General features: G+C 41.8%; 1 protein-coding gene across 1 annotated transcript in view; it reads left to right on the top strand.

Annotated features, from left to right (window-relative positions):
* LOC118377919 (signal transducer and activator of transcription 5B-like) overlaps nt 1–16,972 on the top strand; it is a 113,803-nt gene that overhangs the window by 79,287 nt on the left and 17,544 nt on the right. The window contains exons 8-14 of the mRNA XM_052518720.1: nt 3,003–3,154; nt 10,195–10,350; nt 12,335–12,514; nt 12,928–13,015; nt 13,600–13,722; nt 14,411–14,503; nt 15,733–15,939. Of these exons, the coding sequence (XP_052374680.1) occupies nt 3,003–3,154; nt 10,195–10,350; nt 12,335–12,514; nt 12,928–13,015; nt 13,600–13,722; nt 14,411–14,503; nt 15,733–15,939 (999 nt within the window). The remainder of the gene's footprint in view (nt 1–3,002; nt 3,155–10,194; nt 10,351–12,334; nt 12,515–12,927; nt 13,016–13,599; nt 13,723–14,410; nt 14,504–15,732; nt 15,940–16,972) is intronic.

The following is a 16,972-nucleotide window of genomic DNA, read 5'->3' as shown; positions in this document are numbered from 1 at the left end:
CTACAGCTCAGCGTTCAACACCATAGTGCCCTCAAAGCTTATCACTAAGCTAAGGACCCTGGGACTAAACACCTCCCTCTGCAACTGGATCCTGGACTTCCCGATGGGCCGCCCCCAGGTGGTAAGGGTAGGTAACAACACATCTGCCATGCTGATCCTCTCCGGGGGCCCCTCAGGGGTGCGTGATCAGTCCCCTCCTGTACTCCCTGTTCACTCATGACTGCACGGCCAGGCACGACTCCAACACCATCATTAAGTTTGCCGATGACGCAGTGTCAACAGTGTCAACAATGATGAGACAGCCTATAGGGAGGAGATCAGAGACCTGACCGTGGGGTCTGACCGTGGGGACAACAACCTCTCCCTCAACGCGATCAAGACAAAGGAGATGATTGTGAACTACAGGAAAAGGATGACCGAGCATTCTCATCGACAGGGCTGTAGTGGAGCAGGTTGAGAGCTTCAAGTTCCTTGGTGTCCACATCACCAACAAACTAAAATGGTCCAAGCACACCAAGACAGTCGTGAAGAGGGCACGACAAAACCTATTCCCCCTCAGGAGACTGAAAAGATTTGCCATGGGTCCTCGCATCCTGAAAAGGTTCTACAGCTGCACCATTGAGAGCATCCTGACGGGTTGCATCACTGCCTGATATGGCAACTGCTCGGGCCTCCGACCTCAAGGCACTACAGGGTAGTGCGTACGGTCCAGTACAGGGTAGTGCGTACGGTCCAGTACATCACCGGGGCCACGCTTCCAGACATCGAAGACCTCTATACCAGGCGGTGTCAGAGGAAAGCCCTAAAAATGGTCAAATACTCCAGCCACCCTAGTCATAGACTTTGTACCGGTAAACCCTGTATATAGCCTCACTATTGTTATTTACTGCCGCTCTTTAATTATTATTTATTCTTATCTCATACTTTTTTTTAGGTATATTCTTAAATCTGCATTGTTGTATAACCTCTTGGCGCACCGATCCCAAGCTAACATTAGCTGGCTGTCTCCCTAGCGGTCGTTATTATTAGTTTACCAGAGCTGTTGGCTTTTCTAGTTAGAGCCTAATGTTAGGCATTGTTGGCACTTTGTTCATTTTTGGCACTTTATTCACTGTTGTTTAACTAGCTAACGTTAGCTGGCTGGCTCGTTAGCTAACGTTACGTGATGTGTGTACAACACCTGATGAATATGGCTGGTGTCAGTAAACATCTGCAAAAAAGCGTAATGAAATTGTTTCCAGCAGAGCTGGTTAGGCTGTTTTCATGTTATGTTACAAATCATCAGCCAGAGCATCAAGTGTGCACTCCGAGAGCAAAACGAGATGGGTGGGGCTAAAGTGTGAACGATGCTGAATGAGTGTAGACAAAAGAACAGCTCTTCACTAGATACCAAAACATTAGCGATTATCTCAAAAGTGAGATTACAAGTTGATCAAAAGCAGAATTACTTTCCCATTGTTCCTCAAATGCAGTGTATGATATACCATTTTGTAGCTCAGAGTTCTACTTTTATCCAATGTAAAAAAAAAACACAATTTCACATTTTGCTACATAAGACTGAATCCAGGTGGTAAGTCACATATGGACCTGGTCTTTTACCAAATAGAGCTATCTTCTTTATACCACCCCTATCTTGTCACAACACAACTGATTGTCTCAAACACATTAAGATGGAAAGAAATTCCACAAATACATTTTTTAACAAGGCACACCTGTTAACTTCTTGGCGCACCCATCCCGTTAGTGGGATCATTTTCGTCAACATCCGCTGAATTGCAGAGCACCCCAAAAATTTCAAGTGCAATAAACCAAAACACAGCTTAGCTTGTTGTTAATCCACCTGGTGTGTCAGATTTCCCAAGCGTTTATGTGAGGACATCTCTCAACAGACAAAATATTACAAACAGCTAGCAGCAAAGTAGATTGGTCACGAAAGTCAGAAAAGCAATACAATTAATCACTTACCTTTGATGATCTCCGGATGTTTGCACTCACGAGACTCCCAGTTACACAATAAATGTTTGTTTTGTTCCATAAAGATTATTTTTATATCCAAAAACCTTCATTTAGTTGGTGAGTTTTGTTCAGTAATCCACAGGCTCATGCAGGTCACGATGGGCAGACAAAAATTCCAAATAGTATCCGTAAAATTCGTAGAAACATGTCAAATGTTTTTTATAATCAATCCTCAGGTTGTTTTTACAATAAATAATCGATCATATTTAAACCGGACGGTAGCTTTTTCAATAGGAGAGAGAGAGAAAAGGTCTGCTCCAAGCTTCTCGCGCATGCAAAAATCTAAGGACACCCAGCTATCCTACTGACGCGATGTGATCATTCTCGCTCATTTTTCAGAATAAAGGCCTGAAACTATGTCTTAAGACTGTTCACAACATGTGGAAGCCATAGGGAAAGGAATCTGGTTGATATCCCTTTAAATGGAGGGAAGGCATGCAATGGAACAATGGAGGTTTCAGAAAAACAGCACTTCCTGGTTGGATTTTCCTTAGGTTTTCGCCTGCAATATCAGTTCTGTTATACTCACAGACAATATTACATACAGTTTTGGAAACTTTAGAGTGTTTTCTATCCTAATCTGCCAATTATATGCATATTCTAGCTTCTGGGCCTGAGAAATAGGCAGTTTCATTTGGGTACGTTTGTCATCCAAACATCAAAATACTGCCCCCTAGTCTCAAGAGGTTTTAAAGGCTTCTAAGTAAGCATTTCACTGTAAGGTCTATCTGGAGAAATCTCACGCCTTCAGGGTATAAAAGCTGGGGATGTATATTGATTTGAGAATATGTATGATGTGTGTGTGTGTGTGTGTGTGTGTGTGTGTGTGTGTGTGTGTGTGTGTGTGTGTGTGTGTGTGTGTGTGTGTGTGTGTGTGTGTGTGTGTGTGTGTGTGTGTGTGTGTGTGTGTGTGTGTGTGTGTGTGTGCACGTGTGTGTGCGCGTGCGTGCGTGCCTGCGTGCATACCTGCATGTGTGTTTGCCTAGGACCTGGCAGAGAAGCACCAGAAGAGCCTGCAGCTACTGAGGAAGCAGCAGACCATTATCCTGGATGACGAGCTGATCCACTGGAAGAGACGGCAACAGCTGGCCGGCAACGGGGGTCCTCCAGAGGGGGGGCTGGACATCCTGCAGTCCTGGTGAGACCCTCTACCCCTAACAGAGATCACATATGTCTAGGATTGATCAAAGGGCAGGGGCCACCCAGTTAACAAGCTGACTATTGGATACTGCTGGGTTTATATGGGGTGTAGTTGGGAAGATGACTGTAGTCTAGATTGAGGATGACAAAGGTTAAGACAATGGGATTTGAATATACCATAACTCTTTGCAACAATGGGGATGAATTCAATGTATTTAAAAAATATATTTTATTGAATATCCAAAACATACAATATACTAGCAGTGTAGCCGCTCAACAACTACATCATACCAGTCATCCAACACACTCCCATTCAGAGCAACACACAGAAGCATTCAGGGTCAAAGCCCTGTCTACAGATCTCCCACCAGGCCAAACAAACAGGGACCTGAACCCTCCAAGATCCCCCCACAGTTCCCCAATAGCTGACCCTTAACCATCCGAGACCCATCCCCCCCCCGAATAAAACAAATTAAAAATACAATGAATTCCATTCCCCACCCCAAAGAACCCCCCAAAGCACCAACAACCAACCAAATTAACTAAAGAGAAAAAAGAGTAAGACAAAAGAAAACAGCAAACAACAAAAAACAAAAACAAAGGACATCCAGGACAACTAAAATCAGAACAGCAATGCCAACTGTATATGTTTGAGTGCATGTCTGGCACTAGTACTTGTGTGTGTGTCTGTGTATGTGTGTATTTGAATGAGTGTGTGTGTGTATATGCACATTCTACTCAACATTTATCTTTCAACTACGCTGTGATGTTTAACGTACAATTTCAATCTATCTAATCGAATAGAATCCACAGATTGCAAGTTGAAGATAAATACTTTTACTAAGAGTATTAGAAATTGACTGACCCGGTCTCTCCAGATCTCCTAACAGTACTATTTCTAGGGTCAATTTTAGCCGTTTCTGAACCTGAGACCAGTAACAATACCAAAATAAATGGTCTGTTGATTCTGTATCCTCAACAAAATCTGCAGAGCTTCGATGATTTTATGCCCCAAATATTCAACATTTTGTTGGTGGCAAGAATTCTGTATAATAATTATAGCTGAAAAGCACCAAGTCTTGAATTTTGCGTCATTTTATACAGTTGAAGTTGGAAATTTACATACACCTTAGCCAAATACATTTAAACTCTGTTTTTCACAATTCCTGTGGTTAGGATCACCACTTTATTTTAAGAATGTGAAATGTCAGAATAATAGTAGAGAGAATGACTTATTTAAGCTTTTATTTCTTTCGTCACATTCCCAGTGGGTCAGAAGTTTACATACACTCAATTAGTATTTGGTAGCATTGCCTTTAAATTGTTTAACTTGGGTCAAACTTTTCAGATATCCTTCCACAAGCATCTCACAATAAGTTGGGTGAATTTTGGCCCATTCCTCCTGACAGAGCTGCTGTAACTGAGACAGGTTTGTAGGCCTCCTTTGCTCGCACACGCTTTTTCAGTTCTGCTCACAAATGTTCTATTGGATTGAGGTCAGGGCTTTGTGATGGCTCAATCTAATACCTTGACTTTGTTGTCCTTAAGCCATTTTGCCACAACATTGGAAGTATGCTTGGGGTCATTGTCCATTTGGAAGACCCATTTGCGACTAAGCTTTAACTTCCTGACTGATGTCTTGAGATGTTGCTTCAATATATCCACACAATTTCCACCCCTCATGATGCCATCTATTTTGTGAAGTGCACCAGTCCCTCCTGCAGCAAAGCACCACCACAACATAATGCTGCCACCCCCGTGCTTCACGGTTGGGATCGTGTTCTTTTGCTTGCAAGCCTCCCCCTTTTTCCACCAAACATGACAATGGTCATTATGGCCAAACAGTTCTATTTTTGTTTCATCAGACCAGAGGACATTTATCCAAAAAGTACAATCTTTGTCCCCATGTGCAGTGGCAAACCGTAGTCTGGGTTTTTTATGACGATTTTGGAGCAGTGGCTTCTTCCTTGCTGAGTGGCCTTTCAGGTTATGTTGAAATAGGACTCGTTTTACTGTGGACATACTTTTGTACCGGTTTCCTCCAGCATCTTCACAAGGTCCTTTGCTGATGTTCTGGAATTGATTTGCACTTTTCACACCAAAGTACGTTCATCTCTAGGAGACAGAACGCGTCTCCTTCCTGAACAGTATGATGGCTACGTGGTCCCATGGTGTTTATACTTGCGTTCTATTGTTTGTACAGATGAACGTGGTACCTTCAGGCATTTGGAAATTGCTCCCAAGGATGAAAAAGACTTATGCAGGTCAACAATTTATTTTCTGATGTTCTGGCTGATTTCTTTTGATTTTCCCATGATGTCAAGCAAAGAGGTACTGAGTGTGAAGGTAGGCCTTGAAATACATCCACAAGTCCACCTCCAATTGACGCAAATGATGTCAATTAGCCTAACAGAAGCTTCTAAAGCCATGACAACATTTTCTGGAATATTCCAAGCCTTTAAAGGCACAGTCAATTTAGTGTATGTAAACTTCTGACCCACTGGAATTGTGATACAGTGAATTATAAGTGAAATAAACTGTCTGTAAACAATTGTTGGAAAAATGACTTGTGTCATGCACAAAGTAGATGTCCTAACCGACTTGCCAAAACTATAGTTTGTTAACAAGACATTTGTGGAGTGGTTGAAAAACAAGTTTTAATGACTCCAACCTAAGTGTATGTAACCTTCTGACTTCAACTGTATATCAACTCGTACCATGGAATCGATACATCAAAAATCTCTTTCCAAATATTTTGCCATCTGTATAGCACAGTTGTCAACATCCTGGTCCTCAAATGAAACTGGTATGCTTTCCTATTTATGCTATTTGTATTGCTCTCCTCCTCCATTTTTGTGGTAATGCTGTAATCAATTGGTTGTACTATTGCATTGAGCAGACCTTCCCATACAATTTTGATAACTCCATGAAGGACATAACTCCACCATTTTAATGTACATTATCATTTAAGAACAAAATACAATTTTCAAACATCTTTCCCATAAATACAGGTATTTTATCAACCAGCACATTTGAATTCAGACAATTTTTATTGTCATATTTTTTCTATCTTTTCAGGGGGATGAAATTGAAATAGTAACCAGCTCTACAATGCGTGTTTGAAAAAGAGAGATACTTTGAAAAACGTATAATTTACAATTAATCTAAAATGATACATGGCAATCTGCACAAAGGCAAAAAAGGCCCTTTTTAAACAATGGATGAGCGTTTCTTAGTAATCTGCTTGAGAACCATTTAGGGCTCAGGTAAAACTTTTGAATAAGTGAAGCTTTTAGAGAGAGGTTTAGTGCTTTTATATTTAATAATCTCAACCCACCTAATTCATATTCATTATATAGATAGGAACGCTTTATTTTCTCTGGTTTAGCATCGCAGATAAAGCTTAATGTTTTTTGCTCATATGATTTGAAAAATTAATCATCAGGAGTAGGCAGCGTCATAAGTAAGTGAGTAAACTGAGATATGACTAAGAAGTTAATAACAATTTTCCCATAAATAGACAGGTATTTACCTTTCCATGGTTGCAGGATCTATTGAAATTCATTGTGGAGAGCTTATTTATATATTTGGTGATATGAATACCAAGTATGTCTACTTCATCATCAGCCCATTTTATAGGCAAACTGCAGGGTAGTGTAAAAGTTGTAATTTTTTAAAATCCAATACATAATATTGTATACTTATCATAATTAGGTATTAGTCCAGAGAGTACAGAAACGTTATCTAGATCTTCAATGAGACATTACAGGGATGTAGCTTGCGGAATTAATTTAAAACTTGAGTCATTGGCGTACATGGACACCTTTGTTTTTAAGCCTTGGATTTCTAATCCTCCAATGTTGTTATTGGATCTGATTTCAATAGCATTTAGATGGCCATAACGAATAGATATGGTGACAGAGGACACCCTTGTTTAACTCCTCTTGCCAATTCAAAACTCTGAGAAGTAGCCGTTATTTACTATTTTACACCTGGAGTTGCTACACATGACTTTTCCCTATTTTATAAGAGATACACCGGAATTGAAAAAATCCAGGCATTTATAAATCAAATCCTGTCTTACTTTATCAAATTCCTTTTCAAAATCCTCTATAAAGACCAGGCATGGCTTCTTAGATGTTTCATGATGTTCTATTATTTCTAGTAGTTGTCGTATATTATCTCCAATGTATCAACAATGTAAAAACCTGTCTAATCAGGATGAACAATACCTGGTTAAACCCTTTTAATTAAGAGTGCTATGCATTTCGCTAGTATTTTTGCATCACAACATTGAAGAGTAAGTGGCCTCCAGTTTTTTAAGATACACTGGATCTTTATATTTGCCATCTGGGTCTTGTTTTAATAATAGAGAAATCTCTCCTTCCTGCTGAGTACCTGACACACTACCATTTCTATAGGAGTAGTTAAAACAATCTAACAATGGAGCTTTTAGTACATCAAAAAAAGCTTGATATGCCTCTGCCATCAAGCCCTGGGGTTTTTCCAGACTGAAAGGATTTAATAGCCTCAAATAGTTATTTCTCTTTAGTATTGCCTTCACACTGATTTTTCTGTACATTTGTTCATTTTCCATTTTTTATATTATTTGGAAAGAATTCCTTTCCCGTAATCTTCATTCAGTGGGAGAAGACGAGACAGAAAAGAGAACATCTGCCTAAAATATTTAGCTACCTCTTTTAAAATATAATTCGGAGAATCATAAATGACTCCGTCTTCAGTAACAAGTTTCTGCAAATAATTTTTGTTAGTGTTCCTGTATTGGAGATTCGGGAATAATTTTGTGCATTTTTCTCCATATTCGAATCCAGTAGGCTTTATTTTTGCAATAGATTACATTTGATCGTTCTTGAAGAAGTTCCTCCAGTTCTTTTTGTTTTTCCTCTAACTTATTTTGCATCTCTGTAGTATTGTTTTTTAATTGCTATCTACGTGTCCTATTAGTTCATGGATTTCCCTTGTTAGTCTTGTCTCTTTTGCCAGAAACAGATTTTTTATTATTGATGAATATTGAGTTGAATGACCTCTGAAGGTACATTTAAAGGTATCCGAAACAATAAGGGGATTTGCTGAACCTATATTATGCTGGAAATATTCAGTTATAAATTATTTTGTCTTAGTTAAAAATATGTTGTCCTCCAGTAAACTTTGATTACATTTCCAATATCCCCATCCAAGTGGAAATTCTATAAGAGTTATGTGAAGGCCAATTCAATTATGATCCAATCACATTCTGTCACCTAATAAACCTTTTTTAACCTTTGATGCAAGAGAGAAAGAGACAAGGAAGTAGTCAGGACGAGTTGCTTGATTAAGTCTCCTCCATGTATATCTCACTAGGTTGGGGTTTTTAGTCTCCAAATATCCACTATTTCTAATGTGTCCATAATATTTGTGATTTCCTTAAGGGCACGGTGATGATAGTTTGTAGAGTGATTTCCTTTACGGTCCATTGAGGTACTTAACACTTTGTTATAGTCTCCTATCATAATGATTTGATAATTTGTTGCCTCTAAGTTCAATAAATTAGTATAAATATTTTCGAAGAAGTATGGATCATCCTGATTTGGACCATATAGATTAATGAGACAAATCTCTTTTTCGTCCACATTCATATTCAAAAAGATCCACCTTCCTTGCGAATCATTCCTGACTGTTTACACATTCAGATCTACATTGTTGTTAATTAATATCATCTCACCTTTTGTGTTCCCTTTGTCCATGACAGAAAATTATTTCACCACCCCATTCCTTTTTCCTAAGGATGTAGAGTGAGTTTCCTGTGAACAGTATATGTTATATTCCTTTTCTTTTAGCCACGTAAAGACTGATCTTCTTTTTTTATAATCTGCCAAACCATTACCATTATCACTGGCTATGCTTATTTCACCCCTTACCATAACTAGATACTATTCTCAGTCTAAATTGACCATAATTTGTACTTTTATAAAGTTACTGCCGTCAAAGGTATTATGACAGTCAAAATTAGAGCTTTCAAATGTCTGATATGTAGAATTCAAGAAATACGTTCAAGCATTGTTTTATTCCCAATGCCACATTATTCCCACAGATGTTAGAAAATTGAGACAAGATATTATGTGTGTGGTAAATCTGAGTAGGTTGATGTGTATGACATTGGATGTGATTTAGTGAGCGTGTACAATGTCTGTATAAGAGTAAGACTACAATGTGTGCTGTCCAAATAAATAATAACATGTAGTGTGTATAGCCTTAATGTTCATGATGATAATAGTAATCCATATTGTATCACCGTCATAGTTGCATCATAATTACCTTTAACATCATTGAAAAACTCATCCCAGCATTTCCATAGCAATTGACGTTGCATTACTCTAGAGACGGCTTCACGACAGTACAAATGTATTCCGTACAATATGTTATTATTCCCCAATGCCCCTATTCTGATATCTTCCCCCTTGCTTGTTGAAAACATATATAAACATGTAGACAGACATAAAAAGATAGACAAACAAGAAACATATGAATTTGAACAAGTGATTGTTAGCTGTACAGAAAGTTTGCCATCAAAGCGGAAAATAAACACAATCGTTGTGAATTTCAGCAAACTACTTAGCAAACACTTAGAATGACTGTTTTCCTGTCATTCTATTCATATTTTTTTTAATCACATGATCTACAACCACTTTATTACTTGATTTTCTGAACGCTGGTCACGTTTTCAGTGCTAATCCTATAGAATCAGCAACGGTCCAATGAATGTGTTTATTTGCTCCAGCATGGAATTATTACCTTGTCTTAAACTGTATATTTTGAACTAGACTACAGTCTGTCTGGTTGTCTGAGCCTGTAAGAGTCTGAACTTTGAGTTGTGTGATCTTAATTGGCCCATTTTGAGAACCTTATTTTGTGTGTGTGTGTGTGTGTGTGTGTGTGTGTGTGTGTGTGTGTGTGTGTGTGTGTGTGTGTGTGTGTGTGTGTGTGTGTGTGTGTGTGTGTGTGTGTGTGTGTGTGTGTGTGTGTGTGTGTGTGATTCAGGTGTGAGAAGTTGGCAGAGACGATCTGGCAGAACAGGCAGCAGATCAGGAGAGCAGAACACCTGAGACAACAGCTTCCCATCCCCGGCCCCATCGAGGAACTACTGAACGACCTCAACAGCACCATCACAGACATCATCTCAGCACTGGTCACCAGGTGTGTGTGCGTTTGTGTGTGTGTGTGTGTGTGTGTGTGTAAAGTTGTTGTTATTGTTCAGTATCAAAGTGCAAGGTATTGTGAGAATAGGTTGTAGTGTGTTTTGTGTGCAAGTGGCTTTGAGCTGGATGTGGGTGTGTGTAAATGTGAACTTCTTATAGATACACTAATCTCCCCCATCTCCTCTGATGGGACTGAATGGAGAACATACTACACTCAATGTGAACCCGTATACAAACCCTATCCTACTGACACAACCCCTGACTCCTTATGTGGCCAATAGAGAGTGAGATTACATTTATTACCAGAATTACATTAGAAATGACTCAGCACCGCACATCACGGGAGCCCGGTTATGTGACTCTGTGGAGCAGCAAAGCGTATGTGTGTGTTTGACTGTGCTGAGCCCAAGCTGGGTTGTTCTGGGGCAGAGGGAGCAAGCTGCTGATAGTTCCTCCAGCAGCCCAGCCCAGCTCTGCTCCCAACCCCTGCTGAACCTGCCAATGAACACACAAACACAACCCCAGTCAGCCTGCATTAACCCTCAACGCTACAAGGAGGGAGAGATGGAGCGCGGAGAGAGGGAGGCCTGCTATCGATCCGAGAGGAGAAAGAAAACAGGAGGGAGAGTGAACGGTTTAGAAAAGGAGAGGAAGATACAGTACGAGGGAGAGGAGGAGTGAACCGTTTCAAGGACATTAAGTGAAAGAAAGAAGGGGGATACAAAAGAGTACGAGAGCTAAAGAGACAAAAAGTGTTTTAGACTAGCGATGAAGAGTCTACAATGATGGTGGGATGGGGAGGAAGGCTAACAGGCTCCGAAAGTTAGCTTGAGTTCCATGGTAGAGTGTTGTAGCCCTGGGGGCACTGTCTGTCAGCCCATATCAGTCCACCAGCCTCACTGACTGGATCAGGAAGTCTTCTGACTGCTCCCAGAACCCTCTGCTCTCTCCTTATTCCAGCTGTGGTCCCCACATAGACCCATAATGCACTGAGAAGCTGTATCATTGTCAGAACGATGTCCATTCGGCCACATACAGGGGAGCGTTGAGAGAGTAAAAACACTACTTTTAAAGTTCATACTACTGCACTGGTGTTTCCTCTCCTCTTAATTCTCTCTTTCCTGCTCTCCAGCGAAACCACACCCACATCCTCTCTACTATTCCCCCTAAACCTCCAGCAGGCGCCTGGGAGGGAGGGTATCTCATCACTGCCTGCTCATATTGAGTACGGTCAGCCAAGCCTAAAACACAAACGGCGTGCTCTACTAAAAAGCCCTCCGTGCCTGAATGGATGAGCATCACGCTGCCTGTGTGTGTGTAGCGTTTGTCTGTCTGTGCGTGTTTATGTGTGGGAGCATGGAGAGCTGACAGCTTGCATACTGTGTAACTTTCAAAAGCAGGTCAAATAGACGTAATAGGCAGTAGAGTGTGATGAGCAGAAATCCCTGTGGTGAAATGTTGGTTAAAGGGATACTGCTAAATGTTTTCAGTCAAGCCCTTTTTCTACTAACCAAGAGTCGGATGAACTCATGTATACCATTTGTATAACTCTGTGTGCAGTTTGAAGGAAGTTGAAGTTAGTTTCTGGAGCCATTGTTAACTTGCATGCAGTTGTTCCTGTAGACTTACTGTCATTGGGCTAATGCTAGTTAGCAATTGCTCCAGAATCTACCTTCAACTTCCTTCAAACTGCATGCAAAGACATACAAATGGTATACATGAGTTCATCTGACTCTGGGTAAGCTAAAATGTTGCACTATCCCTTTAAAGCAACCCGCTACACTTTCCTCTGACTCTAATCTGTTTGTCCTACCCCTGTCTGTCTGTCTGTCTGTCTGTCTGTCTGTCTGTCTGTCTGTCTGTCTGTCTGTCTGTCTGTCTCTCTCCCGCTCTCTCTCTCTCTCTCTCCCTTCTCTCTCTCCCTTCTCTCTCTCTCTCCCTTCTCTCTCTCTCTGTCTCTCTCTCCCCAACCCTCCCTCCAGCACCTTTATCATAGAGAAGCAGCCTCCCCAGGTGCTGAAAACCCAGACCAAGTTTGTCGCCACAGTGCGTCTCCTAGTGGGCGGAAAGCTCAATGTGCACATGAACCCCCCGCAGGTCAAGGCCACCATCATCAGTGAACAGCAGGCGAAGGCCTTGCTCAAGAACGAGAACACCAGGAAGTAAGTTACAGCATAGAGCCCCCTCATCACTGATATCTACTGCCTCAGTGTAATCTATGGAGAAAGTGGAGATTCCACATTTAGATTATACTTTTGTTCGTGCCACATCCCACGTTTCACACACCTAATAGATCCCTAAAGTAGTTTGTGTATAAATGTTATCTTCCTTCCTAAGTACTAAAAGAATAGCCTTGTTAGCCTATCCCTAGCCCAGGGGCAAATTTGGGTAGCATATTGCAAGATTGTCAGCGTTGGCATCCTGAAAAAAACTTGCCTCACATAAATTGCAATGAGTCATTCCCCTTCATGTTCTGTGGACGTTTCATGCCTCTATGATTAATACATCTGCTGAAGCATCTACCTCTCCTCTTCCTCCTCCTTCTCCTCCTCCCTCTTCCTTCCCCCTCTCCCAGTGACAGCAGTGGAGAGATCCTTAACAACAACTGTGTGATGGAGTACCACCAGGCCACAGGAACACTCAGCGCCAACTTCAGGAACATGGTGAGGATGGATGGGACCAGGGAGTCTTAGTCTGTAATACCACACCTAGAGAAGATTCTCTTCAGAGACAAACCCCAGCTAAACTGGAATCCAAGAGGCTTTTGGAGATTCTGCATTCTCATTCTATGAGATCGCAGCCCACATGCTGTTTTGAGTTCCCTAGGGTCCTCCATGGATAATTTACATGTAAACTCTGCCTTAAATGGGTACTTTGGGATTTTGGCAATGAATTTGTGGATACCATTTTTATGTCTCTATTTCCAGAATTAAGTTAAAGGCAGAATGCTAGTAAATGTGCATTGGCTTGCGAAAACTACCTCTAACTTTCTTCATACTGGACACAGGGACATAAAAATGGTACCCATGAGTTCATCTGACTCTGCAGAAGTAGACAATGGGTCTCATTGCCAAAATCCTGAAGTATCCCTTTAAATCTGGTCCTGGAATGACAGGGAATCATGTATATGTGTGATCAGAGAACAGCTCCTCAAAGTGAAGTCTAGAAGATGTTTGTGTGCTGTGGTGCTGTCCTCTCCTCAACCCTCATGATCCTCCTCTCTGACCAAGCCTCCTCTTTCATGTAGTCTTTGAAGAGGATCAAGCGCTCGGACCGGCGAGGGGCGGAGTCTGTGACAGAGGAGAAGTTTACCATTCTGTTTGAGTCTCAGTTCAGCGTCGGGGGTAATGAGCTGGTCTTTCAGGTTAAGGTAAGAACTGATAACCTGGTCCCAGATCTGTTTGTGCTGTTTTGCCAACTCTTATCAATAGAGCACACACAGGAAGGGATGAGCAGAGTGGTGGACTAGCCCAAGGTGAGCTGTTGACTCTAGTCTAACCTAGTGCCTCAGCAGCCTTTCTTTCTTTCTGGTCCTGACGAGAGGAAAAACTGTCGGGGGAGTTTTCTCTTCTCCACTGTTCAACCAATCCGGTAAATGTGGAGGAGGAGTTAAGACGGAGTGTCGCCTTGTTTAACGTCCAAAAAAGGAAGTCACATCACAGGGTCTCTTTCCATTTCCCATGAAAACCAGATGCATCCAGTTGTCGTCGACGCGCAGAGGGTGGCTCAGTCAATACACCATGTTCCTTACCCTGCCTCTTCAGTGACCATATTATAAGTAGTAATCATTGTTAAAGCTATGTCACACAAGAAAAATGACCTTCACATTTCAATGGTACAGGGAACATATATGCTCCCCTACTCCCATAACACATTTGTTCATATATTTCTCAGAATTATATGGATTGTTTGGTTGCAACACAAAGTGCTGTACAGTAGGTTAAAGTGGAAAGATGTTTTACATGAGTTGCCTTATATATACTGTGTATGATACACATCGTTGTGTTTGTAATGACCCTGACCTTTTTCTTCCCTCTCTCTCTCGCTCTCTCTGTCAGACGTTATCACTTCCCGTGGTGGTGATCGTCCACGGTAGCCAAGACAATAACGCCACGGCAACAGTGCTGTGGGACAACGCTTTTGCCGAACCCGTAAGTTCAGTGTGATCATCGTGTTGTGTTTATGTGTGTGTGTGATGCTGTCTTTAACACTTTACATCGTGTTGTGTGTATGTGTGTGTGTGATGCTGTCTTTAACACTTTACATCGTGTTGTGTGTATGTGTGTGTGTGATGCTGTCTTTAACACTTTACATCGTGTTGTGTGTATGTGTGTGTGTGATGCTGTCTTTAAGACTTTACATTGTGTTGTGTGTATGTGTGTGTGTGTGATGCTGTCTTTAACACTTTACATTGTGTGTGTGTGTGTGTGTGTGTGTGTGTGTGTGTGTGTGTGTGTGTGTGTGTGTGTGTGTGTGTGTGTGTGTGTGTGTGTGTGTGTGTGTGTGTGTGTGTGTGTGTGTGTGTGTGTGTGATGCTGTCTTTAAGACTTTACATCGTGTTGTGTGTATGTGTGTGTGTGATGTTGTCTTTAACACTTTACATCGTGTTGTGTGTATGTGTGTGTGTGATGCTGTCTTTAACACTTTACATCGTGTTGTGTGTATGTGTGTGTGATGCTGTCTTTAACACTTTACATTGTGTTGTGTGTATGATGCTGTCTTTAACACTTTACATTGTGTTGTGTGTGTGTGATGTTGTCTTTAACACTTTACATTGTGTTGTGTGTATGTGTGTGTGTGTGATGCTGTCTTTAACACTTTACATTGTGTTGTGTGTATGTGTGTGATGTTGTCTTTAACACTTTACATTGTGTTGTGTGTATGTGTGTGTGTGTGATGCTGTCTTTAACACTTTACATTGTGTTGTGTGTATGTGTGTGTGATGCTGTCTTTAACACTTTACATCGTGTATGTGTATGTGTGTGTGTGATGCTGTCTTTAACACTTTACATTGTGTTGTGTGTATGTGTGTGTGTGATGCTGTCTTTAACACTTTACATCATGTTGTGTGTATGTGTGTGTGTGATGCTGTCTTTAACACTTTACATTGTGTTGTGTGTATGTGTGTGTGATGCTGTCTTTAACACTTTACATCGTGTTGTGTGTATGTGTGTGTGTGATGCTGTCTTTAACACTTTACATTGTGTTGTGTGTATGTGTGTGTGTGATGCTGTCTTTAACACTTTACATCGTGTTGTGTGTATGTGTGTGTGTGATGCTGTCTTTAACACTTTACATTGTTTTGTTTTTCTCTTGATGGGACGCTCTAGCGTTGCCCTTGTTTAGGGGCCTTAACCATCTCTCCTCTCCTCCTCCCCAGGGTCGGGTGCCCTTCATAGTGCCTGACAAGGTGCTGTGGCCCCAGCTGTGTGAGGCCCTCAACATGAAGTACAAGGCGGAGGTGCAGAGTAACCGTGGCCTCTCAGAGGAGAACCTGGTCTTCCTGGCCCAGAAAGCCTTCAGTAGCTCCAGCATCAACCCTGACGACTACCGCGGCATGACCATGACCTGGTCCCAGTTCAACAGGGTAAGACCAGGGTGGGCCTCAAATGGCACCATGTTTCCTATGTGGTGCACTACTTTTGACCAGAGTCCATCTTTTGACAAGAACCCTATGGGCACTGATCAAAAGCAGTGCACTTTGTAGTGAGTAGGGTGCCATGTGGGACACAGCCCATGACTACTGACCAGTGGACTACAAGACCTGATCTCTGCATTAGGAACAAGTTGTTGTAGAGGGGTGATATCATCTCTTTGATACTCAGAGGGAACCTATTGTTTTTACCATGCCTGGCTGGTGTATATTTCATTTAGATGTGAGTATGTGCCACTGCAGACACCGTTTACCTCGATGGTGTTCCTTCCCGTGTTCAGAGTAATGATTCCACTATATCTGCATTGGGGTCAGCAGGTAGCCTAGTAGTTAGAGCGTTTGGGCCAGTAACCTGAAGGTTGCTAGATCGAATCCCCGAGCTGACAAGAATTTGTTCTTAACTGACTTGCCTAGGTTAAATAAAGGTTAAATTAACAATAAATTCAAATCTGCTCTCCTCGGGCTGAGCGAGTCTCTAATGTGTTTCTCTCTAAGGCTGCGTCCCTAATGGTACCATAGGGCCCAGGTCAAAGGTAGTGCACTAGGTGGGGAATAAGGTGCCATTTAGCTTGATGAGCTCTAGTCGGCTGGCCGTGAGGTCCTCAGGTCTGGTTAATGGGCCTGTTTGTCAAGACAGGAAGGGCTAATTCAGCCCCAGGCCTCATTGGCTCCCTCTAACCAGCCACTGATGACAGAGAGCACACTCACATTCAGACCTCATTCACCACAGAGCATCAGCCTCATTAGAGAGAGAGGGCCTAGAAACAGGAGCTGGAACATGCACCTCAGAGCTGATACACACACGCATACTTACCCCCCCCCCACACACACACACACACACACACACATACACACCAACACAATAACCCAGTGTACTCTGCATTGCTGCAACAGTCATACTGATCTGAACTGGATGGATGGATGTAAGGGGGTCAGCTGAAATCTCTCACTGACTGACTGTCTATTA

The sequence above is a fragment of the Oncorhynchus keta genome, chromosome 5, assembly GCF_023373465.1.
Source record: "Oncorhynchus keta strain PuntledgeMale-10-30-2019 chromosome 5, Oket_V2, whole genome shotgun sequence".
NCBI classification, from domain to species: Eukaryota; Metazoa; Chordata; class Actinopteri; order Salmoniformes; family Salmonidae; genus Oncorhynchus; species Oncorhynchus keta.
This window is presented reverse-complemented; position numbering and strand designations above follow the sequence as displayed.